General features: G+C 46.4%; 2 protein-coding genes across 5 annotated transcripts; both read left to right on the forward strand.

The window, feature by feature from the left end:
- Positions 1-83: 83 nt before the first annotated feature.
- Bnipl (BCL2 interacting protein like) lies at positions 84-14,751 on the forward strand. Of its 4 annotated transcripts, none has more exons than XM_063253212.1 (10): positions 84-361; positions 1,200-1,301; positions 1,463-1,527; positions 1,899-2,132; positions 4,563-4,745; positions 4,847-4,949; positions 5,112-5,243; positions 7,852-7,938; positions 10,172-10,270; positions 14,623-14,751. In XM_063253212.1, the coding sequence occupies exons 1-10, from the start codon at positions 318-320 to the stop codon at positions 14,630-14,632; spliced, it is 1,059 nt and encodes a 352-aa protein (XP_063109282.1). In that variant the 5' UTR covers positions 84-317; the 3' UTR covers positions 14,633-14,751. The 4 variants fall into 4 exon arrangements, with proteins under 4 accessions (XP_063109282.1, XP_012998579.1, XP_063109286.1 ...); XM_003478890.4 differs by lacking the exon at positions 14,623-14,751 and adding an exon at positions 10,874-11,380 and having other exon boundaries at positions 88-361; XM_013143125.3 differs by lacking the exons at positions 1,899-2,132; positions 14,623-14,751 and adding an exon at positions 10,874-11,380 and having other exon boundaries at positions 86-361.
- On the forward strand, positions 11,370-14,751 carry CUNH1orf56 (chromosome unknown C1orf56 homolog). Its single transcript, XM_003478891.4, has 2 exons — positions 11,370-12,662; positions 14,623-14,751. Exons 1-2 carry the CDS (start codon positions 11,370-11,372, stop codon positions 14,641-14,643), a joined length of 1,314 nt encoding a protein of 437 aa, XP_003478939.2. The 3' UTR covers positions 14,644-14,751.
- Positions 14,752-14,840: the final 89 nt, after the last annotated feature.

Below are 14,840 nucleotides of genomic sequence, written 5' to 3' on the forward strand. Positions count from 1 at the left end.
AGGAGTTACCGGATATCTAGGAAAGGGAACACATTTCCTTCCTGGACTCACCCCAGCTCAGTGACTCCGTGGGAAATGTTCCTTCCTCCCCACAGCCCGCCCCTGCGCAGGAGGCAGGGCTGTTCTTTTGGGCAGACCTCCTCCTCAGGAGGGGAGGTGGCAAAACCTGTCTGAAGATGAGGTTGCCTGCCTTCCACACCTTCCTCTTCCAAGGAGGCCAGAGCAACAAGGGCTGGGGCCAAAAAAGGTCAAAAACAGTTAGGGGCCAGGACACCAGCAACTTCTAGGTGTTTAAAAAAGGCAGGAAGACTGTGAAGATGGGAACTGTACAAGAGGCAAGAGAAAAGACATCAGACCTTGGGTAAGTACGAGCATGGCTACCTGACAGGGTGTGGAGCCCAGGATTTCCCACCATCCAGCCCCTTCCTAGGGCTTCTTTTCAGAGGTGGAGAAGACTGAAAGCAGAATCAATTTTCAGAGAAGGGCTAGCTTGCCTTCAGGTAGGAAGTATCAGTACGGTTTGGAACTGAGCAACTGGGCTTCCAGAATAATAACGTGATTTTTTTAATGGAAGTTTCTATACTTCGTATTTGATAAATCTGCCTGTGGTTTGTTGTTTTGTTTGCTGGTTTGTTTTCCTAACTCCCCTACTGAATGCTTGGTCCAGAAGTGAATTTAGATCCAGGTCGTCCTTCCCAGCAAAGCTCCCTGCCTTCCTCCGTGCTCCAGGTGCAGCCACTCCTGGCAGAGCAGAAGCAAAGCAGGCCCAACCAGCTGTGCTGCACCGGCAGTTTCCCTGGCAGCCCGGGAAGGCTTGGCAGGCCGGTCTGGGTTCCAGCCACTCCTCACAGGGACGCTGCTCACCCCTGTGTCATTGGTGGAGCCACAGCCAGAGGGACAATGTGATTGGCTCCTCACGTCATCTTTCCTCTGCCCCTAAACTCAGGGGAAAATAGAGAAACATTGTATAAGAGACCAGAAATCTGAGTTTTTGTTTTGTTTTCTGAGTTGTCTCATTGCATAACCCAGGCTGGCCTTGAACTCCCTACCTGCCTCAACCTCCCCACTACTGGAGTTAGCTGAGTTCTTTTACTCTAAGGTGTGCTCTCTGTAGCTTAACAACTGTCCTCCAACCCAGTGTCTGCTCTTAAAATACTGTCTGTGTTGTTCCGTGATAATCTTTTCTCCTGGGGACTCAGGGTCAGGGAGAATGCAGAAGAGCCAGAGCCAGAGCCAGGCACAGACCTGAGACTTGGGGAGCTGGAGCTGAAGGAAGAATGGCAGGATGAAGACTTCCCTAGGTGAGGAAGGGAGAGAGAGCCTGGGAGAAAGGAAAGATGCCACAAACAGAGGGCAAGTTTGGACTTGAAGGAAAGAGCTGGGAAAAAATGGATGCAGTAATGTGGCAGGGAGAAAGCGGATCATCTGAAGCGACTATGAGCCCCTTATTTTTACTCTGTAGATTGTTGCCTGAGGAGCCTGGACCTTCTGAAGAGCCTAGCAATGGTCAGAGAGACTCACAGGCAGGTGAATGAAGTGGAACCTGGATTCAGTTCCTGGCGGTAGCCCACTTAAGGGCCATGCTGCTATTATCCCTTTGCAGCTCCATTTCCCCCTTTCCCAAATGTCCCATGTCACTTTCGTCTTCAGAGTTCACCCCCTATTGTTCCTATCCACAGGAATTCTAACTATCTTTTTATATATATTATATATATATATATATATATATATATACTTTATATGTGCATTTTTTTTTTTATCTTTTTCTTTTTTTTTTATCAGTATCGGGGATCGAACTCACAACTGCCTGCTTGCAAAGCAGGCGCTTATGCCGCTGAGCTAAATCCCCAGCCCCATATGTGCATCTTTTATATATTTCTCCACTTGATCTACCCCAGCTACCCCCAGCAGTTTAGCCCTATGTGGTCAGCGCCCTATGCGCCCTATGCGGAAGCTCCTGTCTGCCCCGGAACTGACACTGAATCTGCTAGAAGAGCCTGGAGATCAGGGAGCTTCTCCCATCCACTCCACTGCTTCCTCTTCTGAGGGCAGCTCAGACCTGGATGTAGATGAACTGGAGACACCTTCAGACTCGGAGCAGCTGGACAGTGGACATGAATATGAATGGGAAGGTGGGGACAAACCCCAGGACAGAACTAGCCAAAGTAGAGAGACCGGTGGGGCTGGGGACCTAACTCAATGGCCGTGTGCTTGCCCAACATGTGCAAAGCTCTACCTTCAAGCCCCAGCACAAGCAGGAAAAGAAAAAAACATTGCATATAATTCGGTGAGGCAGGGGGGCTGGGGTTTAGCTCAGCAGCATAAGCACCTGCCTTGCAAGCAGACAGTCGTGAGTTCGATCCCTAGTACCGATAAAAAAAAAAATTATAATTCGGTGAGGCCTGCCTAGCTTTTTTTTTTTTTTTTTTTTTTGGTACCAGGAATCAAACTCAGGACCTTGTGCTTGTAGGGCAGGCCTGTGCCACTGAGCTATGTCCCCAGGCCTTTTTTTTTTTTTTTTTTTTTTTTTTGAGACAGGGTCTAGCTGAGTATTTCAGGGTGGCCATGAACTCACTTTGTAACTCAAACTGACCTTGACCTGGTGGTGATTCTCCTGCCTCAGTCTCCCAAATGCTGGGACTACAAACATGCCACCATGCCCATCCTAGCCAACCTTATATTTAAAAAAAAAAAAGTGGCTGTGTAAAAAACAGTGCTGTATAAATTTAAGGGGACTGATGTTAGACCTAATAAGGTAGAGAATAAGAAGGAAAACCAGCAAAATTAACTTCTTCAGAAGAAAAAGAGTTTATAGATCATTGTAACAGGAGCAGGGGAGGGGTTATCTATTGTTTATTAAGGAAAACTACTCAATACCTGTTACATGCTGTCACTGACCTAGAACAGAAGTAATAAAGACAAAGCCTGGTCTGGTGGTGCACACCTGTAATCCCAGAACTCAGCAAGCTGAGGCAGGAGGATGGCCATGAGCTTGAGGCCATGCTGGGCTACAAAGTGAGTTCAAGCCAGCCTGAACTGCATAGTGAGGCCCTGTCTTAAAAAGACTAAATAAATAAATTAAGATAAAGGCCTTACCTTCAGAAAAGCCTCGGTAGAGTAGGAAATAAGCATCCACACAGGGCTGGCCATGGTGGTACACACCAGTGATCTCAGCACTCAAAAGGCTGAAGCAAGAGGATCTCAAATTGGGAATTCAGAGTAGAGAGCACAACTATTCATATCCAACGGGCTGGTAGGTGAAGGCAACAGATTGTACAGCAGTGCTAGCTAAGCAAGTAAAAATGTCGCCATGCTGAGGAGTTTAGATTTTGTGCTATGGGTGTAGGGAGTGTCATGGAAAAGTTTCAATCATGGAAATAATGTGATCAAATTAATAACTGTGCCGGGGGGGCTGGGGGTTTAGCTCAGTGGCGTAAGCGCCTGCCTTGAAAGCAGGCAGTCGTGAGTTCGATCCCCGGTACCGATAAAAAGGAAAAAGACCAAAAAATAAAAATAACGTGGCGGGCGTGATGGCTCACGCCTGTAATCCCAGCACTCGGGAGGCTGAGGTAGGAGGATTGTTTTGAGCTCAAGACCAGCTTGGGTTACAAAGTGAGCTCGAGGCCAGCCTGAACTGCATAGCGAGACCCCGTCTCAAAAAAAAAGGTAATGCAGAAGAAAAAGGTTGTGCTAGCAATGGTGTAGAGGGTAGACTGGCAGAACAACTTAGAGGCAGGGAGAACAGAAACAACCTGAGGGCATCTGAGAGATGTCCACAAGCTAGGCCAGTAGCAGCAGGACAGATGAGGGAAGCAGTAGGAGGAAAAGGCTCTGTAACCCAGTTTGGTCTGCAAATTGATAGAGAAAAGGAGTCTCAGGTGACATTTTTAGGCAGCTGGATGGATGAGTAATTCATCAAGATAGGAAATACAGGGGAACAGGAAGAAGAAAATGATTTTGATTTCTGTTGTATGTCTGTAACTTGTGCTGGGAAGGTGCAAAATAGAGATGTCCTGGCATTTAGGAATATGGAGTTGAAGTTAAAAAGGCCAATTGCGGGACCCTGTCTCAAAAAAGACCAAAAAAAAAAAAAAATTTGTTGCAAGTTCGAGACCAGCCTTGGCTACAAAGTGAGCTCAAGACCAGCCTGAACTGCATAGCAAGACCCTATCTCAAAAAAGACAAAAAAAATAAAGAAAGAAAGAAAGGCCAATTTGCAAGTCATTTCGTGGGTGGTAATGAAAACATGGGAATAGAGGTGCTCACACAGTGAAAAACATGTGAAGAAAGACTTAAGAAAAAAAAACAGCATCTGGCAAGAGTTATAAACCTGCCATTGTGCAAGCCTACCCCAAGGTCACCAACCAGTGAAAAATCGAGGATAAAAAGTTACAGAAGAAAGAGACCAGCAAAAGGTTGGGTTAGTTGGATATTCTGGCTAAGAAGGCAAGGAAATAATTGAGTGAGATGTTAAACTAGTAACCTCAGAACAGATCTAGAGAAGTTAGAAGGTGCCTAAGGCTGGAAGCCTCCCCTTGTTGACCCCTCACCCTCTGTCTTAGATGACCTTCCCCGAGCAGAAGGCCTGGGGGCCAGCAAGGCGGAAGAAGGGCTGGGCCAAGGTTGTGTATGGGATGTGGCTGGAGAAAATGGTCATCGCTGGAGGGTGTTCCGAACAGGACTCCGGGAACAGCACGTGGACATGACTGTCATTGAGCCTTATAAGAAAGTCCTGTCTCATAGAGGTAATAGCGAGTAAAAGCAAGATCTCAGTATTCCTCAACCCAATCCTACTGTCTATGGATACGTATTTGTGGGGAGTGAGTTTTTCCCTTATTGTCCCCAGGTTACCATGGTGATGGCCTTACTGCTGTCATCCTCTTTGCTTCGTGTTATTTACCCCAGAGCAGCATCCCCAACTACACCTACATCATGGAGCACTTGTTTAAGTAAGTGAAAGGTTTGAAAGCTATAAGAAGGGGATTTGAGAGGGAAAAGTGAAAAGCAATCTCTGTTCAGTCAGTAGCTGGTTAGAAGCTACATTAATGTTACTTGAATTCCCTGGGCCCCTGTCACATCCCTTCCCTGCAATGTCTCCCACCCCTCCCTAGGTATATGGTGGGGACTCTGGAATTGCTGGCAGCTGAAAATTATCTGCTTGTTCACTTGAGCGGAGGCACAAGCAGGGCCCAGGTTCCACCCCTGAGCTGGATCCGCCAGTGTTACCGTGCCCTGGATCCTCGGTGAGACCTCAGGCTGAGGGTGCTGTGACTCTTACCTTCCCATTCATCTCCCATCTTTCCAGTCCTCCCTCTGCCAGTTAGTGCCTTCACTATGCTCTCTTCGTCCACACTTTCCCACAGATGCTCATGTGTCCTTCCTCTCAGAAGCGAAAGCTTAGTTTCTTTTTGTTATAACTTGGCCCCCCAGTATAAAATCCAAGGAGGCAAGAGACCGAAAATTTAGGTGGCAAAGGCTTTATTTCCAGGCCTGGCAACCAGTCTCCGGGAGCCAATTTGGAGACTGTCCCCCAGAGACTGAAGGGAGGACTTTAAAAAGAGGCTGGAGGAAAACGGGGGTGGGACAAAGAAACCTGCAGAGCCATCAAACTTGTTGACCCGAGTCTGGAAACTGTATTGCTGTCCACTTAGCTCTGACAATCTCGGGAGTTCCTGGTGTTTCTCAAATTACTCCCATCCTACAGACTGACATTATCTCGGAATGGCACATCTGCAGCAATATTTGGGGAAGAAAGTGGACAGTTAATTATCCCAGGACAGCTCGTTTTCGCTAGTGGGTGTGAAGGGGTCAAGAGTTACAAGAAGCTGAAACTTAAGTTTTACAAAGATCAGGGGCTGGGGGTTTAGCTCAGCGGCATAAGCACCTGCCTTGCAAGCAGGCGGTCGTGAGTTCGATCCCCGCTACCGATAAAAATGAAAAAGAAAAAAAAAAATTTGAAAGTTTTACAAAGATCTGATATCTAACTCATTTGATGCATACAGAACAAAAGGAAAGCATCGATTGGGGTTTGGGCCATAGTATTTCCCGGTAATTTCTTTGAAGCTAAACAGTTCTTAAAATTTGGGGCAGGCTCATTTTATGACAGATCATCACCGGGTCGGGAGGAGGTCACCAGAAACCCAAATTCTTTATGGCCTAGATAGATAGGTGAGGGGAGAGGGAGGCAATAAGGCGCCATACAGAACAGAAAACGGCGGTTATGTATCAAGGTCAGGTAAAGGGTTAAACTCATATGCAAATCTCTCTGCACACAAGCAGGTTACTTTAAACAAGTATAAATTAATGGGCCATTCTAGTTTTCTTTAGCTCTTTAGCGGGAGAATAGAGGCGCCTAACAGTGATTAACAACCCTTGTTAGCTTGTTTTAGCACAACTTCTGAAGTTTGTAGAGGGCAACAATGGTTAACATATCAATTAGGTGAGATTCTTGCAATTCTTTACAGAGGAGAGTATTGCTCAACATATCAATTAGGTCACTTAACATATCAGTTAGGGAAAAAGGATTAAAAAAACACACTTAGTAAGCCACTTTACAGGTTTGCTATAATACACATATAACGAAGCTATTTTCTTAGAGTACAACACTTTTGTCCTGGTTTTATTTTTATTAGTTTGTGTTGGCCTTGCGTAGTGATTTCCTTCATCACAGGGCAGTGGTGCACACATGTCACATGTCGTAGTTCTTTTTCTGTCTGCTGCTCGCCCCCTCTTGGAAATCCTACTTTCAAGTCATATCACTTGTTAGCCAGATGATTTTAGACAAGCCTATATGGGCCTCATGTTTTGATCTGTAAAGTGGTAGCAATCAAACTTCTGTAACTGAGCCTTTGTGGAAAACGGATACCACCATGTGACACCCTGCTGGCACACAGAAATACTCTTGCTTTTCTCCCAGTCTCACATTTTCTTCATTTTGCACAAGTCTATTTCCTAGTTTTCCTTTTTTTTTTTTTTTTTGGCCTTTTTGAGACAGGGTGTTGCCATGCAGTTCAGGCTGGCTTTGGGCTCAATTTGAAGCCCAGGCTGGTCCCAAACTTGCAAAGATCCTCCTGCCTCAGCCTCTCGAGTGCTGGGATTACAGGAGTGCACCGCCACTTCCAGCTGCATACCTGATCTTTATGTATTTTTTCTCTCTCATGTTGTTTTTTTATTTGTTTTCCTATTTTCCTTTTGCTTATTTATTTTGGTACAGGGAATTGAATTTAGGAGCTTGCATTTGCCAGGCAAGCACTTGTGCTGCTAGCTATGTCCCAGGCTCCATTTTGCTTTTTTTTTTTTTTTTTTTTTTTTGGTCTTTTTGAGACAGGCTCTCGCTATGCAGTTCAGGCTGGCTTTGAGCTCACTTTGTAGCCCAGGTTGGTCTTGAATTTGAAACGATCCTCCTGCCTCAGCCTCCTGAGTGCTGGGGATATAGGAGTGCATCACCATGCCCGGCTTACCTTGCTTTTTATCTTATTCGCCCCAAACTTGCCCTGCAGTCAGTTTCCCCCTCACACTTCACTTTTACTTTTTTTAATAAACATTGTCACTGCTTTAAAATAATGAGTAATAAATAATAAAATAAAATAAAATAAAATAAAATATAAGCCAAGCCCAAACAGAAGGAGTCCAAATGGAGATTTTCCTAAAAAAGAGGACATGTCAGGCTGACTGAGATAAGTGGAGCTGAGATTCCAACTAAAAGAATGGGGGATTAAATCCAGTAACTGGCAAAGAATCGAATCATTTAGAGAAGTCAAGGGCGGCTGCAGTATAGGCAAAGGCTCTACCTGATCTGCAAGCATGAAGACAAACCCAGGAATAGAATGATCTCATCACGTTCTCCTTCAGGCTCCGGAAAAACCTGCGGGCCTTGTTGGTTGTCCATGCTGCGTGGTATGTGAAGGCATTTGTGGCGATGCTTCGGCCTTTCATCAGGTATTAGCTCTTTGGTTTTTTGTTTTTTGTTTTTGTTTTTTTTACCATGACTGTGTCTTCCAAATAGGTATTAGCTCTTTGAACAAGGACTTCATTTACCTTCATTCCTTCCTTTCTTCTCCTTCTTCCTCCTCCTCCTCTTCGTCCTCCTCTTCGTCCTCCTCTTCCTCCTCCTCCTCCTACTCTCTCTCTCTCTGTCTTTTTTTCTCTCTCTCTCTCCCCCACCTTTTGTTCTTCGCTCCAGGCTCTTGCTAGTTCAGGCCTTGAACTCTCTGTATAACCTAGGCTATACTCCTTCCTCACCCTTTCCAGTGCTGTGATAATAGGCATGCACCACCATACTCAGCTTCTTTTCCTCATTTTCAAAATGAAGATTAAGCTGGGCATGTTGGCACACACTTGTAATCCTCTGGATGGTGAGGCAAGAAGCTCCTTGTGAGTTCAAGTTTAGCCAGAATTACAGACATTCCTCACTTAATGAGGAATGAACTGGTCACTAAATGAGGAATTGTATATATCTTGTACAATATTCAGGAGAAATTGTCAAAGGAAACTCTTGATGATTTTGCTTTTATTTGCATAACTCTTATGTGCATACTGTAATGTATAACAAAACTATAGTACTATACTACACAGTAAACCAGCAAAAATGACCGTACTGTGTAAACAAATTTTGTACTATACCCTCCAAAAAGACATTGAGGCTCTATAAACAAGATGTATAGAACTACCAAAAAAAGAAAAAAAAAAAAAAAGACGGATCATAAATCCAAAGGATGAGTCATAAATCCAAATAGTCATTCAACAAATAGGCCATTAAACAAGGAATCTACATAGCAAGACTTTGTCTCACAAAAAAAAAAAAAAAAAAAAAAATCAAGATTAAGATTTTAGCTGGAGACCAGGGATGTAGTTCAGTGGCACAGTGTCTGCCTGGCAAGTATAAGTCTTGGTACCCACCCCCTGCCAAATGAAAGAGTTTAGCTGGGTATGATAGCACACATTTGTAATTCCAGCACTCCGGGAGGCTGAGGCAAGACAGTCTCAAATTCAATCCCAACCTGGGTAATTTAGGGTTTAGTGGGACACTGCCCCAAAAATTAATGAATAAAAATAAAAAGGGCTGGGTAAGGAATGTATCTCAGTGCAAAGGCCTTGAATTCAGTCAAGTACTGGTAAAGATATCTGGTCCTGGGGCTGGGGATTTTAGCTCAGCAGCATAAGCACCTGCCTTCCAAGCAGGCAGTCGTGAGTTCGATCCCCAGTACCAATAAAAATGAAAAAGACAAAAAAAAAAAAAAAAAAATCTGGTCCTACCCTTGCTCTTTCTAGCCTTAAATACTCTATTGTAATCCCCAAATATTGAGTACGGTAATCCAAGTATTGTAATCTTTTCCAGTCTTCTTCACAATCCAAAATTATATGTATAATTCCATTGAGTCATTACTGGAATCCCAGCAAGTTAATTCCAGTCTACCACCTCCAATGCAACCTAGAGTGAGAATAAAGACACCAAGACATATTCCAAGTTAAGGGCAGCCAAGGGATTTTAAGTCTAATTCCCGTGAGGATGTGCAGACAAAAGCCTTGATCCTAGGCTGCTCCCAGAATTTATTGTCTCGTGAAGAAGGGAGTGGCTCAAGGATGAGTCACAGTGAGGATGGTGGGGAACTAGTGAGTAATTTGAGCTGGCTGGCCAGGTAGCAAGAAAAGCATCTTTGCAAAATGCAGGGTTAAAGATGTGCAGAAGGATCAATTAGCATAATTCAATTAAACTAGCTACTGAATTGTTTCTAGAGGCTGTTGCTTTAGTTTCTGATATGTAAATTTTTGTGCCCTACCAGTTTATCTCAAGACTCATACCCAGTTGACATTCCTGGAGCTGACTGGCCCTACCATCCCACTGTGTTCATATATTTCACAGAGAACACTTTAAAAGGAAACAGGAGACTGTCTGATGGCTTTAGAGATTATATACCAGTACATCAACTAGCCTTATTTGCAACGGGTACAGCCAATTGAAGTAAGAAGGAAGTACCAGTTAGCTCTGTATATATCAGTATAAGGAAATAAGTCTTGATATAATCAAAGTCTCAGCAATTGTTCAGCATTCAAGGGGAGTCACTCAAAATTGCCTCCCACAATATTCTGCTTGTTACATTTTTCTCTGTAAAGGTCCCCAGGAGCCACCCTGCTGGTATGAAACATGATTTGGTTTATTCTGTCTTTTCAGTTCCAAGTTCACACGAAAGATCCGTTTTCTGGACAGCCTGGGGGAGTTAGGCCAACTCATCTGCCTAGACCAGCTTCACATCCCTGATGCTGTCAGACAGTGAGTCTTGCACTAAAGGATGAAGGTTTGGGGTGCAATGAGTAAAGCCAGTCCCCTCCTCCTAATTGCCTTGGGAAGATACAAAGGTGCTACAAGGTAGAGGTTCTGCTTTCACTGCTTCAGTGTATTTAGGAAAAGTGCATATGCTCAGGGAGATGTGAAGCACAGGACTGTGTTAACAGGAACAAATGAAAACCTTCACGTGTACATGTGCAGAGGCCAAGGCAAAATCACCACATAGAGTTAAAGGGGGCTTAGAGTCGCCCTAGAAATTCAAAAGGGATCTGTGGACAGTGAATCGATCATACTAAGGAGCAAAGGATGCTAAATACTGAATCAAACACCCAGTCTTAGCAGGGTGCTTAGGTGCACTCCTGTAATCCCAGTACTTGGGAAGTTGAGGCAGGAGAATCCTTGCAAGTTCAAGACCAGCCTGGGCTACAAAGTGAGCTCAAGGCCAACCTGAACTGCATAGAGAGATCCTGTCTCAAAAAGAAAACAACAGCAAAAAACAATCTTTTAGCTCATCTAATTCACCAACCAGTGAGTAAAATCCAACTTCTGCCCCAAACAACATTCATCTCCTTACTCCCTCCCCTGTAGGTTGGACCAGGGTCTCTGTGGCTCAAGAGGAATGGACAAAGGACCTTGAACCAAGCAAAGATAATGATCTAAACACTTCCTAATCCCTGAGCTGTTTGCAAACGTTTTCATCCTGAAGCCCAACCTCTCCTTCCACCTTCACTTCTCAATGGGACACTTCCCTGCCCTATCCTGTTTGCCTGCTCAGGGCTGAGTTTGGAGTTCCTGAGGGTAGTGTTGGGAGTGGGAAACTCCGAGTTTTAATCCTGCTTTTGCTCTACAGCCTTCTCGGCTTGGTGTTCTAGCAGTCTGAGGGGAGATGATGGACAGGAAGGGCCTACTTTAGCTCAGCCAGGCTCCCTTTTGAGGGCCAGGAGACAGCTCACAAAATCCTGAAGAACCTGTCTGCCCTTTCTTCCTTCTAAGTCATGTCTGCACCTGTGAGCCTGGGAAGGCATGCTTTGAAAGCCTGTACTGTTTGTTCACACTATACTTGTAGCGATTAATAAACTGGGATATGAGACTGAAGCCTGTGTGCACAGGGCCTTTCCCCCAGCCTTGCATCACAATCGGCCGGGGTTGTGCGCGAGTTGGTGGCCGAGGCTCCCTAGACCAGAGGCTCAGCTGGGGGTGCGGGGTGTGTGTGTGTGGGGGGGCGCGCGCCGGTTCCAACGACCCTGCGAGTCGGTGGAGCGGAGCAGAACGAAGGGTGAGGCGGCAGCAGCCCGGGCCACCCAGCCCCATGGTCCCCGCCGCCTGCACGCTGCTCTGGGCCCTGCTGCTGAGTCTGGGGTCCGCGGCGGCGGCGGCGGGGCACCAAGGTCAGACGCGAGCCCCGGCAGGGACGCGGGGCGTCAGCCTGAGCTTCGGGAGCCCAGCCCGCAGCCGCAGCAGCAGCAGCAGCATGTCGCGCTCGGCCCGGACCCGCTTTCCCCGCAGGACCAGGGTGACCGAGGAGGACGAGAGCGACGCCCACGTCACCGCTGACCGCCTGGCTGGCCCAGCCGCTGAGGAGCTGCTGGCCACGGTGACCGGGATCAGCTCGCCAGCCACGCCCGGCACGGACGAGGATGAGGACGGTTCTCTGGAAGAGGGGGTGGCGATCTACGCCAGAAAGAGCCGCACCCCAGGGGCCGGCTCCCATAAGACCTCCAGCAGAGCGGTCAGTGCCAGTGCCAGCACCACCGGGAAGTTTGCAGCCAACACCCAGGAGCGAGAGATCAGGCTGTCCACCAGCCTGCCGCCGGCCACCACGAGATTCACCAGCCAGGAGGGCGACGTGCTGAGCTCCGAGAGCCTGAGCAAGTGGTCCACGGCTGGCTCCAAGCCCAGCGGCTGGCCACGCCTCTCTCCCACGTCCATGCCGCCCCCTGAGGATCTGCGGCTGGTGCTAATGCCCTGGGGCCCGTGGCACTGCCACTGCAAGGCAGGTACCATGAGCCGGAGCAGGTCTGGGAAGCTGCACGGCCTTTCTGGGCGTCTTCGAGTTGGGGCGCTAAGCCAGCTCCGGACAGAGCACCGGCCTTGCACTTATGAGCACTGTGCCTGCAACCGGCTCCGGGAAGAATGTCCCCTGGACTCGAGTCCCTGCCATGATTCGAGCTGCAGATCTCGGGCCGCCACCACCACCATCACCACCACCACCACCACTTCTCCCATGCCCCCAATCCACGAGAGGCGCAGGCCCAGCCCCCTCCCACCCAGCGCCTACCCCAGCCCCAGTGCAGCTCTGGCTTTTTGGAAACGGGTGAGGACCGGTCTGGAGGATATTTGGAACAGCCTGTCTTCAGTGTTCACAGAAATGCAACCAGTAAGTGTCTTGTCAATGCGCCGGGATCCTTACTGAGGCAGGTGTGAAGGTCTGACACTGCAAGCCCTGGGCTAAGCCAAGCAGTGTGCTTCCTTTTTTCTTTTTTGGTCTTCTTCTTTATCAGTACCGGGGATGGAACTCACGACCACACACTTTCAAGGCAGGTGCTTATGCTGCTGAGCTAAATCCCCAGCCCGAGCAATGTGCTTCCTGAACTGTTAACTTTTTTTTTTTTTTTTAAACTTTTTATTTACTTCTGGTATTGGCAGTTGAGCCCAGAGCCTTTACACTAAGCTACACCCCCAGTCTTTATTTTTTGAGGCAGGGTCTTACCAAATTGCTCAGGCTGTTTGAATTTAGAAACATGCACCACCCAACTTTGCTAATGATTCATAACATGCATTGATATTGTTGTTGCCCACTGATTCTATTACCTTTTTGTTTCATTTTGTTTTTGAAATGAGGTCTCTGGCGGTCCCAGAAACCCTGGATTTAAGCAATTCTCCTCCCTTGGCCTCCTAAGTAATTAGGTGAGGTCACAGGTGTGCACCACCACTACCAGCTACCTATTTTTTTTTTTTTTTTGTCTTTTCCATTTTTATCGGTACCAGGGATCGAACTCACGACTGCCTGCTTGCAAGGCAGGCGCTCATGCCGCTGAGCTAAATCTCCAGCCCCTGGCTACCTATTTTTTGAACTGCTGTTTGGCAACATGTTTTCCTGGCCAATGAGTAATTACTAAGGTGGTAGACAGCCAGGCATGGTGACACACACCTCTAATCCCAGTACTCAGGAGGCTGAGGCAGTTGTTCGAAGCTCGTCTGGGCTACACAGAAAGTTCAACATAAAAGGTTCTTGTTGAACAGATGGTAAATACAGAGGATATTAAAGTTATGATGTAATTAAGTTTCATTTTAACAGGTGATATTTGAGCTTACTGGACTTGTGTGTGTGTGTGTGGATAATGGATATTGAACCCAGGGCCTTGTATGTGCTAAAGGCACGCTACCACTTAGCTAATCCCCAGCTCTATTATGTGAATTTATGATCAGTGTTCATAACCTTGTATCATCCCCACTTTACAGATATCAGGTTTACAAAACTAGTATGTTGCAGAGCCACACGTAAGATCAACACCAGGTTTCACATCAGTGCCCACACTTTATAGCTACCATCATTCAAAGAACTAGCCTGGGCTTCTTCCTCACAATTTAACTAAGAAAAGCCAGGTAGTGGTTCATAACTTAATCCCAGCCCTCTTGGTGATTTATGTCATGTCTCAAAGTAAAAAGGATAAGGTTATAGCTCAGTGGGAAGGCCCTGGATTCAATTCCCAGTAGTAAAAGGAAAGAAAAAAAAAAAAAAAAAAAAAGAACCGGGGAGGAAGGACAGTTCTCTGTTTTACCAAGTTACTGGAGTTCTGTCTGACTGGCCTGATAAAGCAGTCTCAGTTGCTAGGTATGATGATGAAAAAGGCCACAAAGGCTCATCTTGCTGGTTTTTGTTTTTGCCTTTCTCCTTCTGTGTTCCTTACCCATTCCAGTACTGGGGAATTAAACCCTAGGACCTTCACACTGAGTTATATCCTCCTTTATTTCTTGAGACAGGCTCTTGTTAAGATTCTCAGGCAGGGCTCAAAGTCAGGGTACTCCGCCTCAGCCTCCCAAAGTATTAGAATTACAGGTATGCATCACACCTAGCTCCAAATACTGTTTTTTGATAGCTATTGCTGTGTAGTTTAGGCTGGCCTTGAACACATGGCAATCCTCCTGCCTCAGCCTCCCAAGTGCTGAGGTTACAGGTGTGCAATACATCTGGCCCCAGTATTATTTTGAATATTAAAAAACTTAAAAGGCAGGCAGGAGGATTGAAGGAAGAGGGGTGAGGGGCAGGGGTAGGGGTAGGGCAAGGAAAGGCTAAGGCTGTAGATGTGGTTGTAATTCCCTTTTTCCTTATCCAGACAGATATAAACCAGAGGTAACGGCCACTTCATCCACAAGAGGCGATGTCAGCATCTCAAGCTTTTCTCTTTCAATCCTAGCACCCACTAGTTATTTTTAGTACAGAAAAATAAAACTGAAAAAAAAAAAATACTGTTGGTCGTCTTTTTACAAAAGTATCTGAGGGAGAACATAAACCTCAACCCAGAAGCCAGGCTTACTCCACTGCTCTCCATCT

The sequence above is a fragment of the Cavia porcellus genome, unplaced genomic scaffold, assembly GCF_034190915.1.
Source record: "Cavia porcellus strain 051 isolate PalLab524CR breed Dunkin Hartley unplaced genomic scaffold, mCavPor4.1 scaffold_1, whole genome shotgun sequence".
NCBI classification, from domain to species: domain Eukaryota; kingdom Metazoa; phylum Chordata; class Mammalia; order Rodentia; family Caviidae; genus Cavia; species Cavia porcellus.

Coding starts and splice junctions, on each gene's coding strand:
- CUNH1orf56 (XM_003478891.4), top strand. CDS start 11,370: ATGAGACTGAAGCCTGTGTGCACAGGGCCTTTCCCCCAGCCTTGCATC. Junction 12,663..14,622: donor TGTTCACAGAAATGCAACCA/GTAAGTGTCTTG, acceptor TTCCTTATCCAG/ACAGATATAAACCAGAGGTA.
- Bnipl (XM_003478890.4), top strand. CDS start 318: ATGGGAACTGTACAAGAGGCAAGAGAAAAGACATCAGACCTTGG. Junction 5,244..7,851: donor TACCGTGCCCTGGATCCTCG/GTGAGACCTCAG, acceptor GTTCTCCTTCAG/GCTCCGGAAAAACCTGCGGG. Junction 10,271..10,873: donor ATCCCTGATGCTGTCAGACA/GTGAGTCTTGCA, acceptor CCTCCCCTGTAG/GTTGGACCAGGGTCTCTGTG.